This window comes from Meleagris gallopavo, chromosome 8 (assembly GCF_000146605.3).
Source record: "Meleagris gallopavo isolate NT-WF06-2002-E0010 breed Aviagen turkey brand Nicholas breeding stock chromosome 8, Turkey_5.1, whole genome shotgun sequence".
Classification (NCBI taxonomy): domain Eukaryota; kingdom Metazoa; phylum Chordata; class Aves; order Galliformes; family Phasianidae; genus Meleagris; species Meleagris gallopavo.
Window position 1 is genome coordinate 14,358,820 of NC_015018.2, and position 25,785 is coordinate 14,384,604.

The 25,785-nt window shown below is 36.1% G+C and overlaps 1 protein-coding gene across 1 annotated transcript in view; it reads right to left on the reverse strand.

Moving 5' to 3' along the window:
* Positions 1-693: 693 nt before the first annotated feature.
* Positions 694-25,785, reverse strand: part of KAT6B (lysine acetyltransferase 6B) — a 92,037-nt gene continuing 66,945 nt past the window's right edge. Inside the window, 7 exon segments of the mRNA XM_010714372.3 lie at positions 694-2,679; positions 2,682-4,495; positions 5,947-6,250; positions 7,448-7,714; positions 8,330-8,489; positions 10,182-10,413; positions 24,099-24,192. Of these exon segments, the coding sequence (XP_010712674.2) occupies positions 2,011-2,679; positions 2,682-4,495; positions 5,947-6,250; positions 7,448-7,714; positions 8,330-8,489; positions 10,182-10,413; positions 24,099-24,192 (3,540 nt within the window). The 3' untranslated portion in view covers positions 694-2,010.

Here is a 25,785-nt window from a genome sequence, read left to right on the forward strand (position 1 = left end):
TTTTTTTTGATACATTCACACACACTTGATTTAAAAACTTATTGCATTCAGGAGCTCCTTGGATAGATGTTGTTCTTGATTTTATATGCACCTTCTATTGCTAGATGAGAAGTGTTCATAATTGTGTATGTTTGTATGTGCAGGTATACATGCATATACGCAGAACACAGAGGTTCTACACAAGGTTTGTATTTTCTTATAATCCAGCAATGTGGAAAGGAAGAGATTAGTTCTATTATTAAGACACATCCCAAGCATCGTGTTGCCATATACCCTTTTACAAATATATATTAACACTGTCTATAGGGAAAAAAAAAACTTTCATACATTAAATATTGACAACCTTGTAATGTATTAAATACATATTTATTCAATATTTTAATAAGATTATTAAAAAAATAATCTTAGATACTCTTTATTTTCACAAGGTGTATGCAATTATGATGAGTAACCTACACTTAGGCTCTAACAGCCTAATCCAAACCCCATCAACTTTAATGGGCTTTAGATCAAGCATGTGAAAGCACTGTAACAAACACTGTTTCAGGAAGTAATTCCCATGCAACATCAAACTATGACAAGACACAAGAGGCTAAAAATGGCTCATCATAATTTATTTTATGTTAAAATGTACAGCTGGGGGTGTTTTTTTGCAGTTTGTTTCTTGAGTGTTTCTTTGCAGGTTTTTTTTTCTTTTTTTTTGTTTGTTTGTTTGTTTTCTTTTGCTGTTTTAAGTGACTGACTAAAAAGATAACAGATAAATACAAGAGTGTCACTGGGTCCTATTTTTACATGTATCAAGCCTCTTCTGTTCGGCCCTTACAGTCACTCTGTACAGGTACAAAGGCTACAAAAAAGGAAGCAATATAAACAGACACAAATAACTTTTGCCTTTTTACATGCGATCTGTAAGCTTAGTTTGAGCTATTCACACGCTACTGCTCTATTTTTTCCCTTAAAAAATAACTCCAATATTTTATAAAGATAGAAAAATCTACAGATGGAATGAAAATGTAAAGTTAGAGGCATTTCCATAAAATAGCAACTTTACACCAAATTCACTATTTTTTTTTTTTTAAATCCTGCCAAGTATTTGGACATATATGAAAGTGTTTCAAAACTTGACAAATAAACACTGAGATGTTTCAATCAACAAAAATCCAAAACAGTATTTATAAAACAGAAAGCTGCCTTTTTCCCTACCCCAGCCCCAAAGAAACTGGTCACTAAAATGGAAAAGAGTCTCAACTTTACACTAAACATACAGCAATAAAACCTTTTGAACTAACCAAAATGTGAATAGCTTTTGCAGCTTTTTTTTTTATTATTATTTTTTTTACAAGTTTTATAATTAACAAAAATATAGTTCTGTGTTTTGTTTTTTTTTTACCCTCAAACTAGGGTAACCTAATCAAGGCAAAAAAATTAAGAAATGGCTTACTGTTAAGCACAACACTTGTACAGTACTACAAAATGCACTGTCACTAACAAAGACATTAGCGGCATGCGGAAGTGTCACCTTCAGAAACAAAATAATACAATAAAAGAACTGCTAAAAGGCATTTACACGTGGGGAAAGGAGAAAGAAAAGCTCAAGATTCAGTACTGTCTGATAGTTTTGGAGTCTATTTATCCGCATTTTTTAATGGGAGCAGGCACATAAAATGGCTCTGAACCATCAGCTGCTGTGTAATTGCAGTTCATAGAAAGAGTTCTTCCTTTCCAGAGAACTTCAAGCTCAGTGAAATAAACAGAAAAATGGAAAATCACCTAGTCCCCCCCAAAGAAAAGAAAAAGAAATCCCAAAATGATAAAGCAAAACAAACAAAAAGAAGAAAAAAGAAAAAAGAAAAACTTGTATAAGGCTTTCTGCTGCATACAGCTTTTAAATGGTGCCAACAAATGTTTTTGCGTTCACACCAATTGCTGGTTTTGAAATCGTACTCTCCAAAAGATATTTGTGCAGATCAATCCAATATGCCAGTTTGGTAGTTTGTTACTCCAAAGGGCCTACCTTCTCATGTAGGAGCCATTAAGAGACTGTTTAGACATGCCTGTGTTCATGTAGCCATGATGCCCCGGAGGACTGTACATCATGTTACTGTGGGGTGCTGTCTGCATTGGCTGCTGTGCATATGGCTGAGTTCCCATCATCCCCATCTGCATCTGCATAGGGTACTGGGGAGTTTGATTCATATACCCATGATTACTGTGATATCCACTATTCATCATTGGCTGGGACATACTATAACCATTCATAGCATTAAGGGTATTCATATTCATGTTCACTGAATTGACATTATAAGCTGGGGCTGGCATCAAATTTACACTCATGTTCATACCACGCTGCATTGTTAAGGTCCGTGTGGGCCCTTGCATGGCCACAGTTTGTGAAGCACGGCCGTAAATCTGGGGTTGATGGGCCGCTGCAGCAGGTGGCAGAGGTGTAGATTTGGTTCTTACAGAAACATGACCTTTGCTGGCCATCTGAGTCTGCAGTCTTTGGGTGTGGGATATTCCAATATTCGATGAAGTCATGTTACGCTGCAAAAGGGGAGGTGGCAAATTCATGGGAGGAGGAGTAAGGTTGGGGGGAGGAGTCATGGTAGCCTGTGCTTGTGGTCCTCCAGGAACAGCATGTGGAGACTGAGAAAGCTGAACAAGCCCTGTATTACTTAGGGGGTGGACAGAGAGGCACTGTTTGCATAGGAAGTTACAGCAGCTGAATGGCTGTAAGGCAAAGAATGATCCATAAGCGTGTTAGTTAACTGCTGCAGTTTGGCAAGGCTGAAGGTGGCCGATGGCTGCGAGTAGTGTCCTGGTCCGAATTCGCTCTGACCCATTCTTTCATATAAGCCAATGTTGGCATTGCCAGCTTCAGGGATTTCAGTTAACTGCATAGGTGGTGTAAAATTAGCGGCCATGCTGCACTGAGATAACTGCTGGTTGCTGCTTGGAGGCCTTTCAACAACACAACCTTGGGGAGATTTCACGTTACAAGTGGGAGGAGAACTGATGTTTGTTTGCTGCATCATACTACAGCTTCCGTTAATATTAGACATCTGCTGTGTCACTGCACAGCTACTCTGTGTTAGGTTGCTAGATGTAAGGCTACTGTACGAGCAACTATTTTGTGAAGAGTTGTTTCCGCAGATACTACTACCCATTGTAGAGTCATAACTGCTTGGGTTTTCATAGTTTTCTGTTGTGCTTTCAATGCTTCCTAAATCACTAAAGCCACTATCCACAACTTGTTGTGAATGATCAGAAACTGAGGGAACATCCATCATTGGGCTAGTCTCCATATTCTGTAGAGATGGCACAGAAATGGCACTTTGATCTGGGCTGATCTGAGCATAGTTGTTCTCTAACGGAGCAACGTTTGGACTATTAACAGAACGAACTGACTGGCTAGGATGAGAGTGCACAGAGGAAACTGGGCTGCTGTGGTCAGACTGCTGACAATCATCCAACGTGGTCATTTGGGGGCTTTGGTCTGTGCGGGCATAGTTTTGCAAACTTCTACAGGCCTCCTGAGTCTCTGCACAATCCTGAAAGGTATCTTCCTGTTCACTTGCTTCTTGAGTTAGAGACTGTACTGCTTGAACTGTCTCAGAATCAATCTCCATAGTCTCATTACTCTCTCCCTTGAAATCGGAATGTAATTCTTCACCAGCTTTTTGGTCCTGGTTGTTTTCATTATGATCATCATCAGATTCCGGCACTGGGTCTGAATCTGTAGCTACTTCTTTCTGGTCACTTTCACACTCATCAGCTGCAAGGTCCACACCACAGTCCATCAAGTCCTCCTGATTCGAATTACCACTCTGAACATTTACGTCTAAAAAAGACTGCTGTGTTTCCAGCATTTCTTTGAAAGCTTCGGCAGGCAAATCTTCTTTCTCCACTTCTGCTGAACCCATGTGGCTATCATCTTCATCATCTGCATCATGATCTTCATTGTGAGAAGGTTCTTCATCATCTTCCTCTTCCTCATCATGATCATCCAAGTGCATGGACTCTTCTTTTTGCAGAAAATCCTCTTCTGGTTTGTCTTTTTCTGGATCTTTTGAATTGATTTCACTGTCTTCTACATTCCTTCCTTCTTCCCCAGCTTTCACTGCATCATTTTCTTGTTTTTCATAGGGTTCACCAGGTGGATGCAGAGGTTCAGGTTCTCTCTCTTTTACCTCATCATCCAGCGGTGGTAATACTTCAACAGGCTCTTTAATCTCTTCCTCTGTAACAGCAGGAACTGGACAGGGCTTATCTTCAGCAACTTCCTTTTGCTCCTCCACCAGCATCTGATAGTCAGGCTCCATAGGAGTCTCAGGTGGAGTGTATAAATTAAGCTTAAAGCCAGGTTTTCTTTCTTTGTTTTGCCGCCATTTAGATGGACCGCGCTTGACTCCTTTGGGCCAACCCTGCTTACTCTTTAAAGGTTCAAGATTGTCTTTAGTGCCTTCTTCCAATACAGCTACATCCTCTGTATTATCTTTGGGAGGCAATAAATAGAGACAAAACAAAAGTCTTAGCTTGCACGAAGCACTAAATCAATACTTTCAAACATAAATCCAAAGTAATTTATAAATTCAAAATGCACCAAGAAACTCTAGAACAAGAGTTACAAACGGGTGGTACAAATCATAGCACACAACAAAAAACAAAAGATAATTGAAATTAAGCAACACAGATCACATCAGAACACTAAATTAATCCACTGACTATAAAAAATAAACCTTCCCAAACACATTAATTCTTCTCTCTCCCCAGATACTAGAATTCTCATTTGGGAGTGTAAAGGCTTCAGTGATATTCCTTTGCCAATTTCTGCCTTTCACTGTAGTGTTTTAACACTCTTGCAGTCAATTAATAGAATGACATGGTCCGTGGACTAATACACAGTATCAGTCTTGTCTTGTTAATGGAGTACAAACCTGACCACTGGGCTGTAGCTAAAACACTGAATTTGCTTCTACCAGTTTAATTCATTTTCTATCAAGAAGAACAAAAAAAGCAGTCATATTCTAATGTACCTGTGAACTGGTTGGTAACAGTATCAACACTCCTAAGCATGGCTTTTCTAGTTGAACAAAAGCTGTTTTAAGACAAATCAATGGATGGTCTCTCAACTAAGGATCACAAAGATTAAGCCTCCCAAGCAATTACTAAGTACTAAAGTACTACCAACTGGTTTCTTGGAGAAAATTTGTAAACCTGAAGATCCAGTAATGTATTCTGGAATTAGAACTTAAAAAAATAGTTTGAAAACCAGGAGGTCGGGGAATTAATATCTAGAGTAGATCATCATCAGCTTCATCAGTCATCCATTAACTTTTCTGCTCCTTGAAATCAAATTAGATAAACAGCTTTGAAGGAACATAGTTAAAATTTTCTCTCTTCTGTGGGGAAAAACAGGTACTGTTCCCCAGAAATTGCACACATTGAATTATCAACAATCCTGAATAGAAAGGTATGTATAATTCAAATCTTACTTTTTCCTTATATCCATATAACCAAGATACAAGAACAATATTAAACAATATTCTAATGGATACACTTGCTCTGTGGAGTATGAAGTGCCCTGTTGCAGAAACATAAGTTATTTTTGGCAACGTGGCATGGCCTGCAGTATTTTAGATGGGAAAACTTTTTTTTTTCCTGAACAAAAAAGAAATTATATTACAATGAGTCAGGAATAAAAAAAAATGTTAACACAATAGAAGCAAAGCAAAACAAAAAAACCTGAAGCCATCACTGAATTCTAATAAATTATGTGAGATGACTGGCTTGCAGTAGCACCTCTGAGATGAAAGCATAACGAAGAATGTAAAATTCTAAGAAAATGGTAAAATGGTAAAACTTTCCTATTTATGACATAAAAAGTTTCCTTTGAAATTCACAGGATAAATTCAATTTATTAAGATAAGAACATTTTCTGCTTACCTGTACAATGGTCATCACTCCTGTAGCAATGAATGTCTTTCTCCTCTTTTTTCTGCTCTTCCTCCTTCTCCTGTTTCTGCTGCCCTGACTGATACTCAAAAGCTTTTCTAATCACAGGCTTCAAGTCATCATCTTCCCCATCCATCTCACAGGTAGGCTCCAGCTGTGGCATGGGACGTTCTTCATCTGAGTTATCAAATGGCTCATTCAACACCTCCGTAGTTTCAGAAATAGTCTCTGTTGTAACACTGCTATTAATCCTTCTGCGTTTACGACCTCTTTTCTTTTTCAGTAGGAAAGGTCTCTGAAAAACAATTCCACAAGTATAACTCTTCCTACATTCCTGTGTTTTGTTGACTCAATGCACAAATAAGTGAGTTCACATCAATCAATTTACTCACTCAAAAAGAGATAGCTTATATTGCATCAACTTCAAATATAGACAAATAGACAATCTACCAGTAAAAGTCTGAAGGATAAACAGTTAAAATAGGTATATGTGTGTACACGGACACAAACCTTTCTGAAAGTGAAAAATGAAGACTAGAAGTTTCTTTATATAGTAGTAATTTCTACCTTCTATTTTTGTCGAATAACATTCACAGCAGTACTGTGTAAAATATATTTACAAGTTTTTCCTCTGTAAATTTAGAATTCCCAAACAACACTTACAAAGGTCAGACAATTTTTCCTTCTACATTTCTAGCTTCTTCTATTTTAGAAATAAATACTTAGATTAAAAAAAAAAATTAAAAGCAAAATAAAACGCACCTGAAACTTTCTATTGATCTTAGCAGTACATTAAAGAATCACACAGTCAACTGCTGTATAAAAAAAAACTGTCTAACAGTTTTTATTTCTATTGTTGTGCTTTTATTTTCCTCAGAGATTCACAGTTTCTTTGAAGTTTTTCTAAAATTCCCTAGTTCTCAGAGACACTTAAATACATGTTCCAAGGCAAACGCTTTAAAATTTTGGGGTACATAATTCAGTAATTTAAACAAGTCAAAGTTAAATTGCCTGGAAAAGAGAAGAATAAGGCTTTAACTGCACTCTTATTTGAAAAATAAAGCACTCCCTTTACAGACTTCCAATATTAACGAATTATAAAAATGCAAACGCTACAAGCTGGAGTCCATCTTAATAAGAAAAAAAACGTTACAACATCAAACCAATACCGATCCCAAACAGCAGAGGGCAGTCACTAGTTTAAAAATCAACATGAAACTGTGGTTCTGGTTTGTTGTTTTTTTGTTTGTTTTGTGTGTGTGTGTGTGCGTCTCTACATGAGAAAGATTTTTTAGACAGAAAAAAACCCCAAAAGATAAAGAGTAGACTGGTAGAGGGAAAAAATAAATAGAAGAGGCACTGAGAGCGCTAATAATACAGAAAAGAACAATCTAATAAATACCTGAGAACAAAATACGTTGTTATTGTGATCACAATGACTCGACTGAAATCAGAACAGAATGACTGTAATCAGATCACTGAAGTAACGCACCTTTCTTTTCATGGCCAGCGACTGTGGCTTTGTCAGCCGGGGAGGCGAACTCTGCTGACTCTCATCCCCACCATCCTCCTCACTGCTCTCCTTAGATAGCTCTGTGGATTGCCCTCGTTCCCCCACCACTGCCACATTTTCTGGAGATCGCAAATATTTATTTTTAGATTGTACTTTTGCAGGTGATTGCCTACTGTTAGATCTTGTGGAGAATATTTCTTGCTCTTCCTTTTCCCAGCAGCTAGCTTGCTCCATTAGACGCTCAGCCTGAAGGGTTGAGGGTTAAAATAATGGGTCACTAAAACAGCATTTACTTAGCCATATCCTTTACATTGTGCTAAAGAGTTACCATAAGTCAACCCTGATTAGCACTGCTGGCTAACCTAGCAACAACATTTCAGCTGAATCATCTACTAGCTCCTTTACAACATTTAGGATAACAAACCAAAGAAGATTGCATTTCATGGGATATTTAGCACTATTAATGATGCAGCGAATTGATTTAAGTCCTTTAGCACTACATTACATGCCCACTGACATGGATCACTTTGAGCAAGTTCATAACAAAGAATCGATTGACACTGCAGCCCCTGAGCTCTGCACCAAATTTGATCTGATTACATGCTCCTCGACTACCTCAGGAGTGATAAATACAACTTCATAACAACTGCTTCAGGTTTAAAGTTTTCATACACATCCCACAAAATTTACTACATCTTACTGGGCAGCTTCCAAAAAATGCACATTACAATAATACCAGTGTCCTCCATCATTAAATAAAGATGAAAATTACAAATATAATTTATCTAAGGCAGCCTATTGCTGAATTTTAGGGGTTGACAAAATCAAAGGAAAACTCAGAAGAAAAGTTGCTGCTATTACCTCCTTTTCTGCTTCTCTCTCTTCTTCAGAAACTGCAGCATTAGAAACTAATAGAGGAGTCCATCTCAAGCTTTCAGGATCTACTTCATTAATACGTGGGTTTGCTTTCAGTTTCTCCATATGACTTGAAATCAGCTTTTCCCTTCTAATAATTACAAATCTACAATTGAATAAATAGTATTTTATTTTAAAAAGTTATTATCTAAAATACTCTTCCTACACTTTTACACAATAACCTGTGAAAATAGATGGATAAAGAACAAGACCTCAGCTGACATACATAGATGACACGGACTGCTGACTGTTTTGAGAAAGTGAGGAATTCACAGTTCATGAAGGGAATGCTCAATGCTAAACATTATTAGAGCAGAGAGGAAAGTTAAGTTGTAATAATCAATCACTCTAAATCCATGTAATAGGTTTAGTGACCCTTCAGTCAAATCTGGCAGAGCAGCTTCCACTATTTATATGACATACAAATAAAATCAGAAAACACTGAGGATCATGAAATAAGGAGTGAGGAACATGTTAATACTGCAACTGAATATGGCAACTAAGTGGACAAGAAAGCAATCAATTTGTAAACACGTCTTCTAACAAAACAGAAATGTACCTCATTTCTTTGCTGATGCAGTAGAAAAAGATTTCCTAATTATTACAAAATGAAGTAGCATATCAAATGGGCATAATAGCATGCTAGCTAGAATGTTAGCTAATACTCCACTAAAAAACTTTGTTTATTCTTGTTTTCTTTTTTTATGTAGGGATTTCAAGCAGGTTAAGTGACATTATTACTTTTCACTGAAACAATGCTTTAAAAAAAAATTCAGGTGAAACCTGACAAAATATGGCAAACCTCTACTTCACCACACATAAGAAAAAATAATTAAATGTAGGAAATTCATAAGGAGTCATATTTGATACAAGGCAAGTCTGTGCACAGGAATCTGAAAGATGTATTTCTCTTCCTAGCTCAGACACTGACTTTCTGGGCAACTTTAGGTAGGTCAGTTTACATCCCTGTCTAAGCTTTACTACCTCTGAAAGAAAATTGTCCAACCTCATTTATAAAAAGTTTTGAATTCTACAGATGAAGAAGCATTATTTTCTGACTGGGTGTCAGTATTCAGAACCCACAGTAATTTACAACAGGGTGCAAGCTTCACATGAGTAATTAACACATTATCTCTCAAAATGCACTTGTCCCATCAGGTCGCCAAAAAATTAAGGTTTTAATGTAATGACAAGTTACATAATGAAAGTTAAGAACAAAAAAGAAAAAATCACATGGTATTTTAAATAGTAATCAAGATCGGTAAGAAAGATGTTCACAAAATAGGAACTCACCTAAATAGAAACTTAAGAAAAGAAAGAAAAATCATTTCCAGTACCTTGGGCCAGATTTCACAGTTGACCCAATCCCATAGCTTATGAAAAATTCAGAAATGACTGAAAAAGGGGCGGTTTGAAAAGAGATGCTGCCACCCACAAACTGAAATCTTTCCCCGTTGGTGGTGTTCAAAGCAAAATAATTGCAAAGCAAGAGTCAGGAATTGTACTTACAGATGATGATACTGAGTGAAACTAAATTCTTCACTGAATATGTTTCAAGCTGGCCACACCTTTCTAACAACCACAAACATGTAAGAAGATCTGAGAACCACCATTTGGTTAGGGAAAAGAAGTCTTTATGAAGGACCTCATTAAAAAAAAGTCCAGCCTGACTGACTTCCTCACTAAGTTAGATATTTTAAAGTCAGAATTTAACAGTCATTTGTTGTAACAAGTGTTTTGTATGCAGATAAAGTGAATGTTTTCTCTCATCATTTTTAAAATTTATATATTTACTGACCTATCTTCTCTTTTATCTATCATGCTATGCTGCTGCAGAGTTGTGGCAATATCATGTGGACACATTCCAGTTGCTCGACTCATTCCTTTGATGCTGATTTGCTTTTCATGGTGGCAGTTAAGATATTCTAATATTACACTTTTCCAGTAAGCCAAATAAGAGAGACGACCAAGATCAGATAATGGCTTTTCAGGAGATCCTGCTTGACCCTCTCTTCTAGAAAGTAAATAGCCTAGAATGAAGAGAAATAAAACACCTTAGTGAGAGAGCAAAACTGAACATTTAAATTGCAGTTTAAAAAACAGTATTAATAGAGAGCTCAGCATAACTGATTACTTCATTAGTAGCTCTTGTAATTAAGGAAATCCTATCCACAGAAGACATTTTTTTTCCATTACTACAGCTACATTGAAAAGATTAATTTCTTCTAAGAGATTCAGATAATACATCATGAGAATCGAACAAATCAACAAGCTAACAAGTTTCTGCAGGTCTCATCATACATGTTCTCATTTAGAACTACAGCTATCTGACCTTTTGAGAAACTTTTACACAACTGAAGCCAAGAATTTTCAGAAGAATCTCAAGAGGAACTGTCATGCATCACACCACATTTGTTTCCTTCATGAAGCCTCAAGTGACAAGTTTTTGATCAAGCACTTAGTTCTTATATTCGAGGTGATATATAATTTACAAGCTGAATTACCAGAATTACTTAGAAAGAAACAAACAAAAATCTCCCTCAGTTCACATTCAAGAACATTTACATAATTCCAGATCTGATTAGCTATGATAAAACACATAACACACAATGCTATTTTATATACTATATATGTAGTAAGTCCTTTAAAACTAATTAAGGAAAAAAATAAAAATAAGATGTGTCCTTCCAGTGTAATTCATCCCTCCACAATAAGATTCAGTGCTGTGCCTTTACAATTGCTACCAAAAACAGGTGCCTTGAAACATGAGGTTTAAAAAATGCTGATTCCATCATAAACCAGGACCATCACACTTACAGAACTGCAGTATTCCAAGTCACCTGGAAACCACCAGCATACATGGTTTTTGCCTGTCGATATTCTTCTGAAATACTTCACTTAAAATTTGGAGCCCTCCTTTAATTTTTAAGAGACTGCTTTAAGACATATCTAGTACATCCATGCCACAATTGCTCAGCAAATCCTCAACACTTCTTCCTCACGAAGTTTCTCATAGCCAACTTCGCTAAAGATTTAAGCATCTCGCTGGGTGAAGCAGTGGCTGTTTCCACATTTTGCTACATATTCTACTGTAGTCAGACTGTGCACACACATATAGATTAAGTATAAAATGCACGCATACAGACATGTATTTTCACTCAGCCTTAAATAATGGTCTTCACTTTCTGGGGGAGACAACACACGAGAATTTGGAAAACACATACACACTGGTCATCAAGGTATAATCTGCAGTGTCAATTAAAATGTTTAAACAGAAAAGCAAACATACTACTACTTTCCAAGTGATCAGCAACAACACACACAATGAACTAAGCAGTATCATCTTCATATTCACTAGCATGATACACGATGCCTGAGTTTCCCACATCCACCTACTTCTAATATGGCACATAGATAGCTACATGAAGTCTGCCTATATTTACAAGGTAGCACTGGAAACTCAGTAAGTAAATTTATTCTATCTTACATAATCAGTGCTACCATAGAAAGGCAGTATTTCTAGCTTAAGAAAAGGAAGGTCTTTTTGAACATCTGAAGTTGTCGCACATTAAAACTCTGTAGTCAGATGATGCATCTTAGTACCACATGTAACTTGTTGGTAGAAACTTACATGTTCAAAAGAGCAGATTGCATCTTGACTAGTATAAAGAGGAAGAATTATTTTATTTCCAAATGCACAAATGAAGACTTAGACTATGTATTGTCCATTTTGCATAATTTCAGACAAAGCTCTACTTGTATAAATTTTGCATCAGCTTGTTTACAACACATAAAGTCACTTGATTCTATACTAAGATGTCAATTGCTATAGAAAAATCTGCAGACGTACAAGTAGTGACAGGAATTTCAATACAGGGAAAAAAAAAGCAAATCTGAATTTTAAGATAATTCCATAAAGAGAACTTACAATTGGCCTCAAGTAACTGTACAATTTAAACTATTAACTTAATATTAAAAAAACTCTGATACAGCAAGTGTCTGTAAACTTCTTCAGCTTCCATTTTGCTCATAAATGAAACCGTTGCAATTACAACTCCTTGGTAAACATCTTAGAAAACTTCATAAGAAACTACTATGAAGAGTTTGGTAATATTAATTAGGCAATTGCAAATAGTTTTAGTACCTTACTAGTATATTCTTGCACATCAGTTTCTTCCAATGGTTGAGGACCCTGAGGTTAGGTCTTAGTGGTCATTTCAACATTTTGAAATACTAAAACTTCAAGAGAACAGTAATAATTTGTTAATATTTTTCTCCTACCTTTCTACAATATAATTCATGCTTAATCAGAATGCTCACATTCTATAGAATTAGGACCACAGATGTGAGCTAACAGTCTTAGTTGCACTTAAGAAGCACTGAATAAGTTTCTTTTTTAAGATTCTATGATTTGAATGATATCTATTAAATTAAACTTAACAAAGAGATGCCAAATAATTGATCTAAGTTGCAGATAAATTTAAAAAAACAATGATCTTGATAGCTCATGTATCTATCCTGAAGCATCAAAAATGAGCACAATATGCCCCTGTTAAACATATACCCCAGTGTCATAGTCTACCTAACCTTAATAATGGAAAGCCTCGAAGTAAAAATCTGAAGGAACTCTCAAACTATGACCCCTAATTTGAGACTATGAACAATGGCAAAATTCAGAGGACAAAATACAGCTCTTCCTCATCCCCAAGAGTGTAACTGTATGCTACAAAAAGATAAGAACTTAAAAAATTTAAGACCTAACCTGGGAGAACAAAGAGCTGGCTATCTCATCATCTGAGCATAGAAGTGATGCTACTGCAAATTTAAAAAGACAAAAGACCATTAAAGATTTTTATTTCCTGTCTATCTCCAGCTTTCAGAGTGAAGCAACATGCCACATGCTATTAGGGCCTTTTAATTTCTGTCATGCAAACCTCTCCTGAGTCACTAAGATTTTATCTTTCTCAAGATTTTGAACAATTAAAAAAAAAAATCAAACTGAGAAAGGGATATATGCAGGACACATATATTTTAAGCCTTTATCACAAATGTAGGAGATAGACGTTAAAACATATAAAAGAAGAAATTAACCTGAGTAGTTATCTTGTACTTTCAATCTACTGCATTTTTAGTGTGTAACTCCTCTGAAATAAATAGCTACAGCAAAGTTCACAGAATGCTTATGCAAAAACAGTAACATTAATACAACTGTGCACACCTCCAAACACCTTAGTTATCTACCGCTTCCTTCATTATACTGTTTGGTTTCTTGAAACAAGTAAAACAGTGTGAGATTAAAGGTTCAACTGCCAGTACCCTGCTCTGACAGTAGCCAACAGAAAAAAAAAAAAAAAACAACCATAGGACAGACCAACCATCCTGTGAAGTTCATAAACAATTAGCTTGGATTTCACTGAATGAAAAGAACTCATCAGATCTGTTTCAACTCCTTGCTTCTTGACACCTCCTCAGCGCTTGCTAAGATTTGTTAAGTACAAATGCTTTTGCAAACAGCAGAGTCCATTCCTGTTCTCCATGCACTGCATTTACCTATGTGTTTACTAGTACTGTTCTTTACTGTACTTTCTACTAATTTGCACAATACTGGCTTATATCTCCCTAACTCAAAACTTGGGGTCACATCATCTCCCTTTCAGTCCTACAGCACTGAAGCATGCAGCTTTAGGTGCACTTCAAGTTCATTTATTTGTACCAACTTTTTACACAAGTAGATTGTGATAGAACAAGGGGGAATGGTTTTAAACTAAAAGAAGGGAGACTTAGATTTGATGTCAGGGAGATGCTTTTTACTGAGAGATTGGTGAGATGCTGGAACAGGCTGCCTAGAGAAGTTGTGGATATACCAGTATCTATAATGACGATATTCTTCAAAACAGTATTTGAAGTTATCCTAAGAGACTTCCTTTTGTCTTACAGAAACCAAACAATTGGTTTTAAATTTATACGAAGCTGAGGATAGGTTCAAAAGGATACTTGGAAAAATCGTAACAGACAGGACAGTTCAATACAGTTAGGTCAGCTCAGCAGTCCTTGTACAGAGGAGTGACCAAAAGTAGAAGACAGAAATGGGTAAGGTGAAAGTGTGAGCTTATTAAGACCTAAGATCACTAAAACTATAACTCATGTTACCATTTTCTCCATAGCTCCTCCATGTATTTCTGTGTGCTTCTGGACAGTTCTTATCTATGTCAGTGGAAGGTCAAGGATAGAGGACCTTAAGTAGGTGTCAGTACTCTCTTTGAAAGTGCTTTTAAGGCAGCTTCAAAGGACCCCAACTCCAAGATCCACACAAACATTACAAGAAAAAAAAGACTAGTTGTAACTTGAGATGCTCAGATCATTGAACAACTTGCTATATTCTCTTTTTCTTCTTTGTATGACTGAAGAAAAGCCTTCTTCATAAACAGAATAAGCCAAAGATTCTCTCATTATTGTTACAGGAAATAATGCCAGCTCTCATTCCTTTCCATATCCCCAAGTAAACTCTACACAGGGGGCCCAAAACCTTTAGTTCTTTTATAGAAAGCTTCACAGAAGAGGTTAGGGCTAAACAAATTCCCTTTGTGAAGTGAAGGAAAGGTAAAGATGACTGCATTACAGTCAGACCAACAAAAGGCATCCTTTGAGCAAACTAATTGGCTAACACTTATTTTATCTGAGCCAGATGCCAGTAAACCCCTTGAGTGAAGGTTCTGTTTACGAAGTAGACTACTTACAAGTGGAGTGAAAGCAGGAACAAGAGAAAAGAAACTGAAGTACCCTTAAAGGATAGGCTTGCATGCGTAGGGGGCATCAGTCTTGACCATAAATTTGATGAATAAATTTGCCAGTGACTGAAGCAGTTTATAAGATAATTAACATGGCCAGAGTGTTCTCAATTTTAAATACAATATTTTATTAACTCACTAAATCATTTAAATTTACATATTAAAATTAACTAGTAAGTGATACCAAACAGTAAGTAGTTTCTGCAACTGTAAAACAAATATCTTTTAAAAATTGCCATTACCTTCATAAATACAATTAAAGAAATAAAGCAAGCTTGCTCATTTGAAAAACCTGTATGATTGCCATTATATAGGATCTACATACTCAGAATAAGATACCAACGGACAAGACAAGAAGACTGACTGTAGGACTGACTACGCCTAACCTAACAAATAAACGGTACATACCCAGAACCTTTCCAAGACCCTGAGGCCAAAAAGTCAGACAGCAACCATACCTTTCATATCCAACTCACCAGAAGAGAACAAATATCTTATCTAGCTGTTAATGTTACTCTTCTAGACTTTTTCCAGGCTCAGGAAAATTGCTGCCACTTGGAGAGTGACTGATATCTGGGAACTGTACCAGAGAGAGTTTTAGCAGTTTCAGAGCAAATAACCAAGATCCTGAGCCCATAGTCTCTTCCTATCAATCTTTTACTCCTACCTGCAAGAGAGAGCTTTGTAATACTGAAGAGCATAAGCAAAAAAATAAAATGGGGAGTCAGCACTGAAAAGCTAAAAGACACACCTTGATAAAGAAACATCACTACATTTGCTGTATTCTCTAAGCTAAGCAGTCATGACACCAACACTCTTTAAAGTAAAAGATAACCGCATTTTTCTTACACTGGCTGCAAAATCATCATTGCTGTTCGTTATACTAAAGCACATTGTCGAGCAAGAAATTAATCAAGTAAGATTTTGAAAAAAGATCCAGCAGATAAAGGAGGTTGTTACAGAAACAAACAATGATACTTCAGTCAGTAGATACAGAAATTGTGTGATAAAAAAAGCATGTATTATCAACAAAATGAAAAAATCCATCTATAACAGTGCACATCAAAAAGCTAAGTTCAAGACATGGCAATCTTCTAAACATCTACTGTTACTCAAAACAGCAGTAAGCAAAAAGTCATTTTCTTACAAGCAAGTAGAACTGCCTGATAAGTAATGGCATGAGCAACGGAAGACATCTGTTAAGAAAGCCACAAGGTTATCTCATTGAGCTGAGACATCTTGCTGTGATGCTAGAGGTGCCTCAATATATAGAGCAACAAGCTCCACGTCTCAAACAAATACCTGCTTTGTCCATTGACTTTCTGCAGTAGAACATCTCTGTGCAGTCAAAAGCAGAAATTTTTGACCATTGAAGATTCAATACTTAATTAAAACCTGTTTTCAATCACCAATCTCAAGCAGGCAGCTTCTCCTGTTTACTCATGCCCTATAAGCACAACTTTGTCCAACAAAAATTTGTTTTTATTGCTACTATGTTTCAGTTTGCCTTTTAGGTGTTTTAAATTCCAGCTGAAATAAAGATGCTCTTCAGTTAGAACAGTCTCAGCTTTTTTATGTGAAGTGACATGCCCGATTTCTTCTGCAGCTCTGATAAATGCATAGTGTCTTGAAGCTATATAAAAGTGATGCCAAGAAATCCCAAGAGGATGATTTTCTTGGAATAATCTTAGGTCAACAAAGCTTGATTCAAAATCCATCTTTATTCCCTCCTCATCTAAATCTCAGCTTGACAGAATGTTCCTTATTAGTTATTTAGGAGAGGCCAAACTCATGCCTTGAGGTCAGCAACATAATCAATTGTCAAGAAAAGAACATAAAATAAGCAGCAGCATTCAAGCTCCCTCACAAATTCACAGCTCCCACAGACCTTCAGCTCCCTTTTAAAGGAAAAGAAGGGAAAAGGCAGATAGTTCTGCCTTTCATATCTGTAAACAAAAATCAACAAAAACAACCGTAAAGTTGACACAATGGTTGGTATTGCAATACACAAGCAAGTTGGTAATTAAAAAAAAAAAGATTCGATATTGCTCATCACAGGAAACAGCAGACTCGCCTGTTTTATTCAAACCTTTACATTAGCAGTGTTGATTTCTTAAGTGCAGTTTAAGTATCCATTTTAGCAGATAAGTCCATAAGAAAAAAAAAACAACCCTGCTTCTCTCTACCCTCAACCTCTCCTTCGCACTCTGTGTTGCTGTTTGCCATATCCTCAACAGTACTGAAACAGTTCAGGATTGTACTGTGTGAAAGGGAACATCAAAATGCTCCTGGTTATGAGATATATGATTTCACTTCATTCCCCATCTATGTTCTAATCACAGAGCATAGCAAAGCATAACTGTATATAGTTATTTTTTTCCCCCAAGATAGATGTATTTATAGATTGCATTTCTGCTGTATTTCAACATTTGTTGCAGAGAACTGTAAAATACCTTAACATCAAATTTTGGAAAGGAATACTGACATCTGTCTATGAAAGAAGTTTATCCATCCTCATTTTTCACATGTTATTTCTACTTCATATTTCGTTAAAGTAATTAGAAATAATAAAAAAAAACTAGGTTTGTTTTTTTTCCCCTCCAAGTATTACTTTTGGCCAGTGCACTACTTCCTATGACCACATCAAGGGGTTTAGATTATCGATTCTATATTCACACGTATGAAAAGAATAGAAACTAGCTCTAAGCAGCACACAGGCCTTAGAAGTGGTTCCAACAGGTCCATCAGCATACTGGAACTTAAATATCATACACATGGATATCTTAACTCCAGTAACAGCCACGTTCCATTACAGAATACATCTCAACTTCTTTTCTGCTTTACTTTCCAGAAGTTAATTTATAATTAAGTATAAACAGCACAAGCTGAGTTAATTCAAGGCCTCGTTACCAACTGGATACTGAGTTTTTTTTATCAGTTACCCCCTCAACCTGCTACTATAAGATAAGCCTACACAGCTCATTAAAACAAACACCACTAGCTAGGGATATACAGCACACATATGTGAACAGATCATAATGCAGAAAGAAACGACACCTCTTCTTATGACTTCTACTCTCTTCTAGCCATTTAGAACACCTGTTAATAGTCCTTCATAGCTTATTGTGTTTTTAAGCATACTCAAAAGAAGAAACAACACCATTTCCATACCATGGTAATTTCTCTATTTTGTCTCATTCCAGTTTCCTACTGAAAAATGAAAACCAATTTGGAAGGGACTTTTTTTTGTCCTATTCACTAGCCTATTTATTTTCTAATTCATTCCCTAATTTTCAATGAAAGCATATAGGATCAGTAAACCATTTGGGTTTAACAAGAATCTTCAAGGACATCTGTCCATCCTTTTCACTCTATTTTAGCCCAGAATATTTTTTTGGTTCAGTATGTGCATAAAAAAGCCCCCAAACCATTGTATGTTCACAAATGATTGTAGGAATTCACAGTAGAGAAGATAGGACCAGAACAGAGATCAAAGAAACAGGCTGTAGTTTCCAGATCTACAGCCAAGTTCTTCAAAGCTGTCAGTGACAAATGAACCCACTACACCACTACAACAAATCTCATACACAGCCTTTTGCTTAGCTACCTCCTAGTGAGAAGCAGTATAGCCTAATGAATGTTGACAGAAATCTAAGTGGCTTTGAGCCAAAGAGCAGACCTCTCCCTCACAATCAACAATGTATAAACAAGAGTTACGGTACCAACCTCTTTTATGAATTGTTCTGATGTTTGCTCATGAAAAGCATTTAAGCAAATAGACATAATTACTTTCTTTACATTAAGAGATTATTTTCTCTTTATTTGTTGCACCAAATTTTTGTTCCTCTCTTACTTTGGAAATGTGCCTTGCTTAGTGACATGCATTAACTGTTGCACAAGTGCTGCTGTTGGTACTCTGTTGCTTCTGCAAATGAGGACTTCAGATTTACTCAACTATTTGAAAGAAGCAAGAACAAAATTACTTGACCAAGAAAGAGATATCAGATAAGGGAAATGAGCAAACAAAGACATTAACACTTTTCTTGTACAAGAAGAGAACTCCTCAAGTCATATAAAATATATGGAGTGGTTTTTGTTGCTGTTCATTTTTCTTCTCTTTCATCACTAGCCATATCTCCAGAACAGAAGCAGTAGTTAGCTTGAACTACTGAAAAAAGCAGCTTTATTTAAAGGTATTACAGTTGTAGGCAGTAAGTGGCACAAAAAGTTGAAGAGTCAGCACCTATATTCCCAAATATACAGAAAAACAAAACAGAAAACACACACAAAACAAAGAATTCAGACAGAATCCCAGAAGCACTTAAACAAGTTTCTTCTGTCACACAAAAATAATCACAAGGAACAGATAAACAAAATGAAAAGAGAAGGAATTCTGATGGGGAAGAAGAAACTGGTACAAATCAGTTGGACCAGAAACACCCTCAAAATAAATAACAAAAGACTATCATGGACTTTGCTCCTCGGCATTGAACCCAATCATTACTGAGATGCAAACAAACTGGCAATGTGCTAGCTAGCAAAGGTTTAACCTAGTATTGATGGATGCATTTGTTTTTCTCCTCCAACTGCTCCTATAATAAATGCTCTGGGACCTCTAGCACAGAATTTGTAATCTAGCAAACAAAATTAAGGAACTATCACGAGATGACTTTTGTTAAGAAGCATCCATTCAAGGAGTGCATTAAACTTACAGAATAAAAAGTCCATTAAACAACTATGAAATACTGTAATATTCCATGCTAGCAATACAGAACACTTTGGATTAGATACGGAAAATAAAGAAATATTAATTTTTTTTGTATTGAAGCTAAATGTATAGAAGCAACAAGCATATGAAGGATTTTAGACTGTAGAGATCTCGAGACAATTAAGTAAAGAAAACCCATCTTGAAAGGAGAAGCTGATGAAATAAAAAAAAATGTGAATGGAGAGGTACAGCCACAAGATAGGAGCTTCAGTGCCTGCACTGTCAAAACTTGAACAGTAACACAGGCTGAACTGCTGCAAGACAAAGACTCACATATATATACATAATTCCCATGACAGGAACAATAGCTTTGTGGTGTCATACACAAAGTGGAAAAAAAACAAAATCCAGATGGGGTTCCTATACAATAAAAGCCTGCTGTTTGGTTTACTTCTGGATCAACTTAAGTTCTAGGCAAGTTCTAGCTTAATTTATAGTATGTATAAAAGATTCATGTGGAAGTCCATACATAATTTTGGTGGAACATTGCAATTACAATTCAGTCAGCCTTACAGAAAACAAAAAAGAATAAATGGAAACAAAATAAGCTTGGCAACAATTACTGTCCTGTAAAAAAAGGAAGGTATTAAATATAACATGAAATTAAGGTTCCTCATTTCAAAAATCAGGCTGTTAGAAGAGAACTTAATAAAGCATACACAGTGTAAATAAAATCATGACTTCATGAAAACAACTTTGTCTTCAAATGAGACATGCTTCTAGAAAAAATGAAACAGGTCAAACTAGTTTTATCTTACAGTAAAGAGAGTATCAAATCTGCATTACTACAAATCAGTAGTTCAACTATTTGAAGAATTCAGTTGCTTTTTTCTGGTTTTGTTTGTTACTCCCCAGTTTCTAAAAACCCAGACAGAAAGTTTTTATCATAGTCAAAACAACTTCCCTTCAAGCAGAAAAGTCTTGTCATGCTTTTAAAACAGAACATATATAAATGCATATATTGTATTAAAAATATATATATATACTAAAATATAGATGGAAAGCTATACATTGAGTTTGCTGAAGGCAATCAGGGTAGACAACTCAGATATTTTACAGCATATTTCCTTTTCATAGTGTACTATTTTTAAATTGTTCTTTTCCCCTGCAAGATGTGATAGACAGACCTTAAAAAAGTTTTACGTTCGTGTATACAGAGTACAAAAACAATAGCATTATCAGTTTCAATTTGAAATACAGATTAGTTAAAACGCAGTTAAGCAAAAAAAAAATCATGAAGTTGAAAAACTGAGTGGCAGACAACAAATATCTGCTTCTTTTTGCAAAACAGAATAACTGATTTTCCCTCTCAAGTAGCAGGAGAACCACACTGACTCATCTGTAAAGATGAGATTAGTTCAAGACAAAAGAAAACATCACAAACTGAACAAATCCATTTCACTTACCAAAAAAGAAGGTAATTTTGTACTACAAACTACATTTTCAGCAGATTGCTGACAAAGCAGAAGCTATGTAGTGGTTTAAGGCTGTGCTCTTCCCAGCCTTTCCAACTGTCAAGTGTCTAGACAAATACAAAGTAATGCGAGCAGTCAACTGCCTGTACAAAGGATTTGAGATCTTTCCCTTCGTGGTTTGTAAATGCCATTTTCTGAACATTACTCGTTCAACAGTTAGGTCGTCTTCTTTTTTTTTTTTACTGCAGTCCATGAACAGTTTTAGTCACTGTTATTAAAAAAGTCAACAAGTTTCAGTGACTGCTTCACAGAACTCAAAATTAGAGTAGTTAGATGTGTTACATGCATGATAAACAGAGATTTAACATTCAGAGTATAAAATTTGTCTTCTGGTAAATTTATGAAAATATGACAGTCTCAGTAAGTTTACTGGCAATTGTTAAACTATTTTAAACATGATTTGTGCAAATTCCAAATGACAACTGGGCTTCAGCAATATCCCAAATTCTCAGCCTTGTTAGAGTGATTATTTGCAGTAGACTAGAATTGGGCAGAAAGGGCCAAGTACAAAAGACAGCAGTCAACATCAGCTACAACAGAAGAGAGGGAATCACAAATAAAATCTCTGGGGAAAAAAATAATTGATTTGAGGTGATTTTTATTTTGGTGAAGATATATTTTGGGCTGACTAATCTGGATGAAGCAATGGCTTCCCTATCTAATGACATTTAGCCTCCAACCTGCAAAAGGATATAAATGCAACTGAAGAAAACAAGATTTGCATCTTCTTTACACCTAGGAAGAAACAGCCACAAGCAGTTCTCTCATGTATATCCCATTTATTTCAGACCCCATTCTCTCTAGAAAGACAAACTTCCTCAGTCATCTTTCAGTTCATTCTGTAGGAAATTGGGACAGTCTGTTTTCTAGTTTTTTAAGGGAGCCCCTTGTCTAGAAAAGGAATGAAAGGCACTGTGCAGAAGTGCTGAAGAACTGACTGCTTGCTCACATATGTTTAGTCTCTTAGCCACAGCAGAAGCTAATACTGTTCTCTGAACTGTGCCCAACAGGTATTCAGCTGTAGCTTGTACCTGTGATACGATCATGTCTGCAAAGAGGAAAGGCATAAAGATAGCACTAGGAAGGTTCAAGCTGACAGTACCATTATGTGACATTGAAAATTACCACAGGAACACTAATGATTCAAATAATCAGATGTGTCTTCAGGTTTTACAGAAGGGTAGGGGCAACACACTACCGATTTTTACAGATGAAGCAGCACACGGCACAATAACATAAAAAGCAAAGATCCAGAAGGACACAACATATTCAAATACAGACCTGTGGAACCCACAGGTTTCATAGCTGTACCATTAGCTTTGTAGACATGAAACTCTAATGCTGTGTCAGCATTCAATCAGAGAAATGTTTGCTTAAAGTGGTGTTTTGGGGTTTTTTAAAAATTTTTATTTTTGGAAGAGCACCACAGTAGAAAAACATCAAAAAGCCTAGAAGTACTTACCAGTTTCCTTAGTATCCCTATCTCATTTTGCAAGACATGCTAATCCTCGGGTAAGGGTCAATTTCTAAGTAACAAGCTTAAACTCACACTCTGAAGCTCTGGAATACATGGTATTTCTCACCCTCTCCTAAAACAGTGCAGAATGCACACGATAGAACAGCTGCTGTGTTCCACACCAGTGACGGCTGCATTTCAATGGTGGATTAAGCGGTCCAAGACCAGCCTTATCTAACTCACAAGAGTATGGTGAAGACTGTTTAAAAAGCCATGGAATTAAGAAACATACTAAGTATCTTCATTAACACTAGCATAGTCAAGCTGGGTAGCATAGTTAAGACCCAGAACTTGAAAACTACAGTTAGAAATTATCCTCTGTCCTGCTGTTATACCACAATGTATTTTAATTTGCATTTTATTGTTCTAGCACACACCTTTTGGGCAGGAATCTTATTTTCTTAAATTTTTCTGTTGTCACATAACCCTATGGTGCCACAAAAAAATCCTAAATAATGGTAAAAACCAGATTCACTACTTCTTTCACTATATACAGAATACATCATCCTCCCTTTAAATTACAATAGAAAGTTGTAATCAGTAGCATAGGGGACATTTAGCTGAGAAGATTCCTTAGACAATTTTGTTTAGAGTTTCATTGCTACTTTAAGATTAGAGGGATAACAAATCTATACTTCAACTACAGTTCCTCAAACTTTCACCTATGAACACCTAAACTTCTTTGTATCTATTCCCACTAAGAAATACTGTATTTTAAGACAAAACCCAAAACACATTCCTTCTATGCAGCAATTCTTCAGCTGAAACAGTTCTCTTAGCTAAAGAACATAAAAGTCAGAAATATTAAAATGTAGAAAATGCCTTGGACTAACATCTTCTTAAGCTTTAATCACAAATAATTACCTCTTCTTCTACTAATGAGCAAGGCAAAATGGAAAGTAATTTAGACAATTCATTCAGGGTAATAGCTTTGTGAGCTAATATTGCTGCTGAGAGATCCATTCTCAATCTCCCGGAGTACAATAACAGAGCAGCACTAAGTTTTTCACTTCAGGGAGCTTTCCTATCCTATGCAAATATAAACACAAATCACATTATCTATTGATAAAAACAACAAAGCATGTTAAATAAAGTTTTACATATTACAGTTTCTTATAACAATCAACAGCCCCCTGGATCACAAATGTAAATAAAACACTTCACTTACTGAAATCAATGAGAAACCTTCCAAATCCTTGCCTTTGGTACTGGGGCATGATCATTATGCAGGAGACATTGTACTTCTGCTGGCAAAGCTTTTCCTGAGGGAAGGAGAAACAGATCAAGTATGTCAAAGCACTGCTGAAGTGGGCAATTGCCTGCACCTGCCACTATCCTTTCAAAATATCCCAATAAGGTGAACAGATGCTTGAGGTCAGTACCAAAGTCGAGAAATTCAATGTTAATATTTAATTATAAGAAGGAAGTATCAATCAAACATACCCTTCAAAATATTTATTTTTACTGGTTAGCTACTCAGCACCTTGAAAATTAGATATGTTGTCTAAACAGCATAATGAAGGTTAAGCACTGTAAAGGAGGAGGATGGGGAAGAGGAAAATATTTTCACACTTCACTAACCTCTCTCTCAAGGATATAAAAGGGGAAAATAATATCCATATGCAAGGCAAAGTTGTATTTCCTGCAATCATTACACTAACTGCTTGCTGGTTTCCATCTTTTTGCTGTCTTTGAGTGAAAAGTGGCAAGGAAACACACCCTATTATCCACAGCTGTACTAACTTTTTCAGAGCTAAAAGCTTCTCACCTGAACCCAAATGAAGGCAGAATGCTCAAAATTCAAAGCTCTTTCAGACAAAATGAAGTCATATGACATTAAGACAATGCAGGCAAGTATTACACCAACTGCTAAACACAATGGAAGGAAGAATTATAACCAGGAAGCTGTTCTAAAAATATAGTTTTTAGGTTTTATGTTCCTTCAACTCTATTGATTAAGAGTCTTAAATCCTTGTTGCCTTTAAGAGATTACAGAGAAAACAAGAAATCAGCACTTAGTAGCTTTAAGGAAGACCAAATCAAGTAAAGACAATGAAACATACGAAGTCAGAGCAAGCACACAGGTAGCTCAAGATACCACCTATTATTTCAGCCTCCACACATAAGATGACACCAGATTAGAAATCACACTGACAAAACCACATTCCAGTATGTTGGTTTCTAAACATTTCTTCAGGTGTGAAATTAGATACAAATGCTTTATTTGAGAAGCTTTCTTATTTTCTATGGTAAAATGAATCTGAAAGTATTATTTTCTCTGAACAAGCTTACAAACTCTGTTCAGGATCCTAAGCTCTCAAGACCGTTGATAGTATTAGGTACACATCCAGCTAATACATTTGGACTCAGGGAAGAAAAGCAGCATTGCTTTTCCCAGCAGGAACACACACAAACACATGCTTTAAGAAAAAGAGGGGGTACATGCAATTGATTTCAGTATTGAAGAGGAATTCAAGGTGGCAGAGTTTTGTCTTGAATTATGGTAACAAAAACATATGCAGTCACCAAAACTAACAAATGAACCAATGAACCCTCTACAAAGGCAGAGCTGGAGAACAAAATGCATTCTTGCTGAATGTCTGAAAAAATATCAGGAGAGATTCATCTGGACACACGCGGTATCTATGCTTACTAGGAAATATTTGACAGTATCAGAGTTGACTTGTTTGGACGTCAGAAGAATGTACAGCTAACATAAGAGAGTGCACTAGAAATTGTTACTTCAGTCAGCAAGGCCTACATGTTGAAAAACAGCAAAACATCCCAACAGATAACCACGCAGTATGCAGGTACTCTCATGCAATTTTTTGACATCTTTAAAAAAAAAAAAAAAA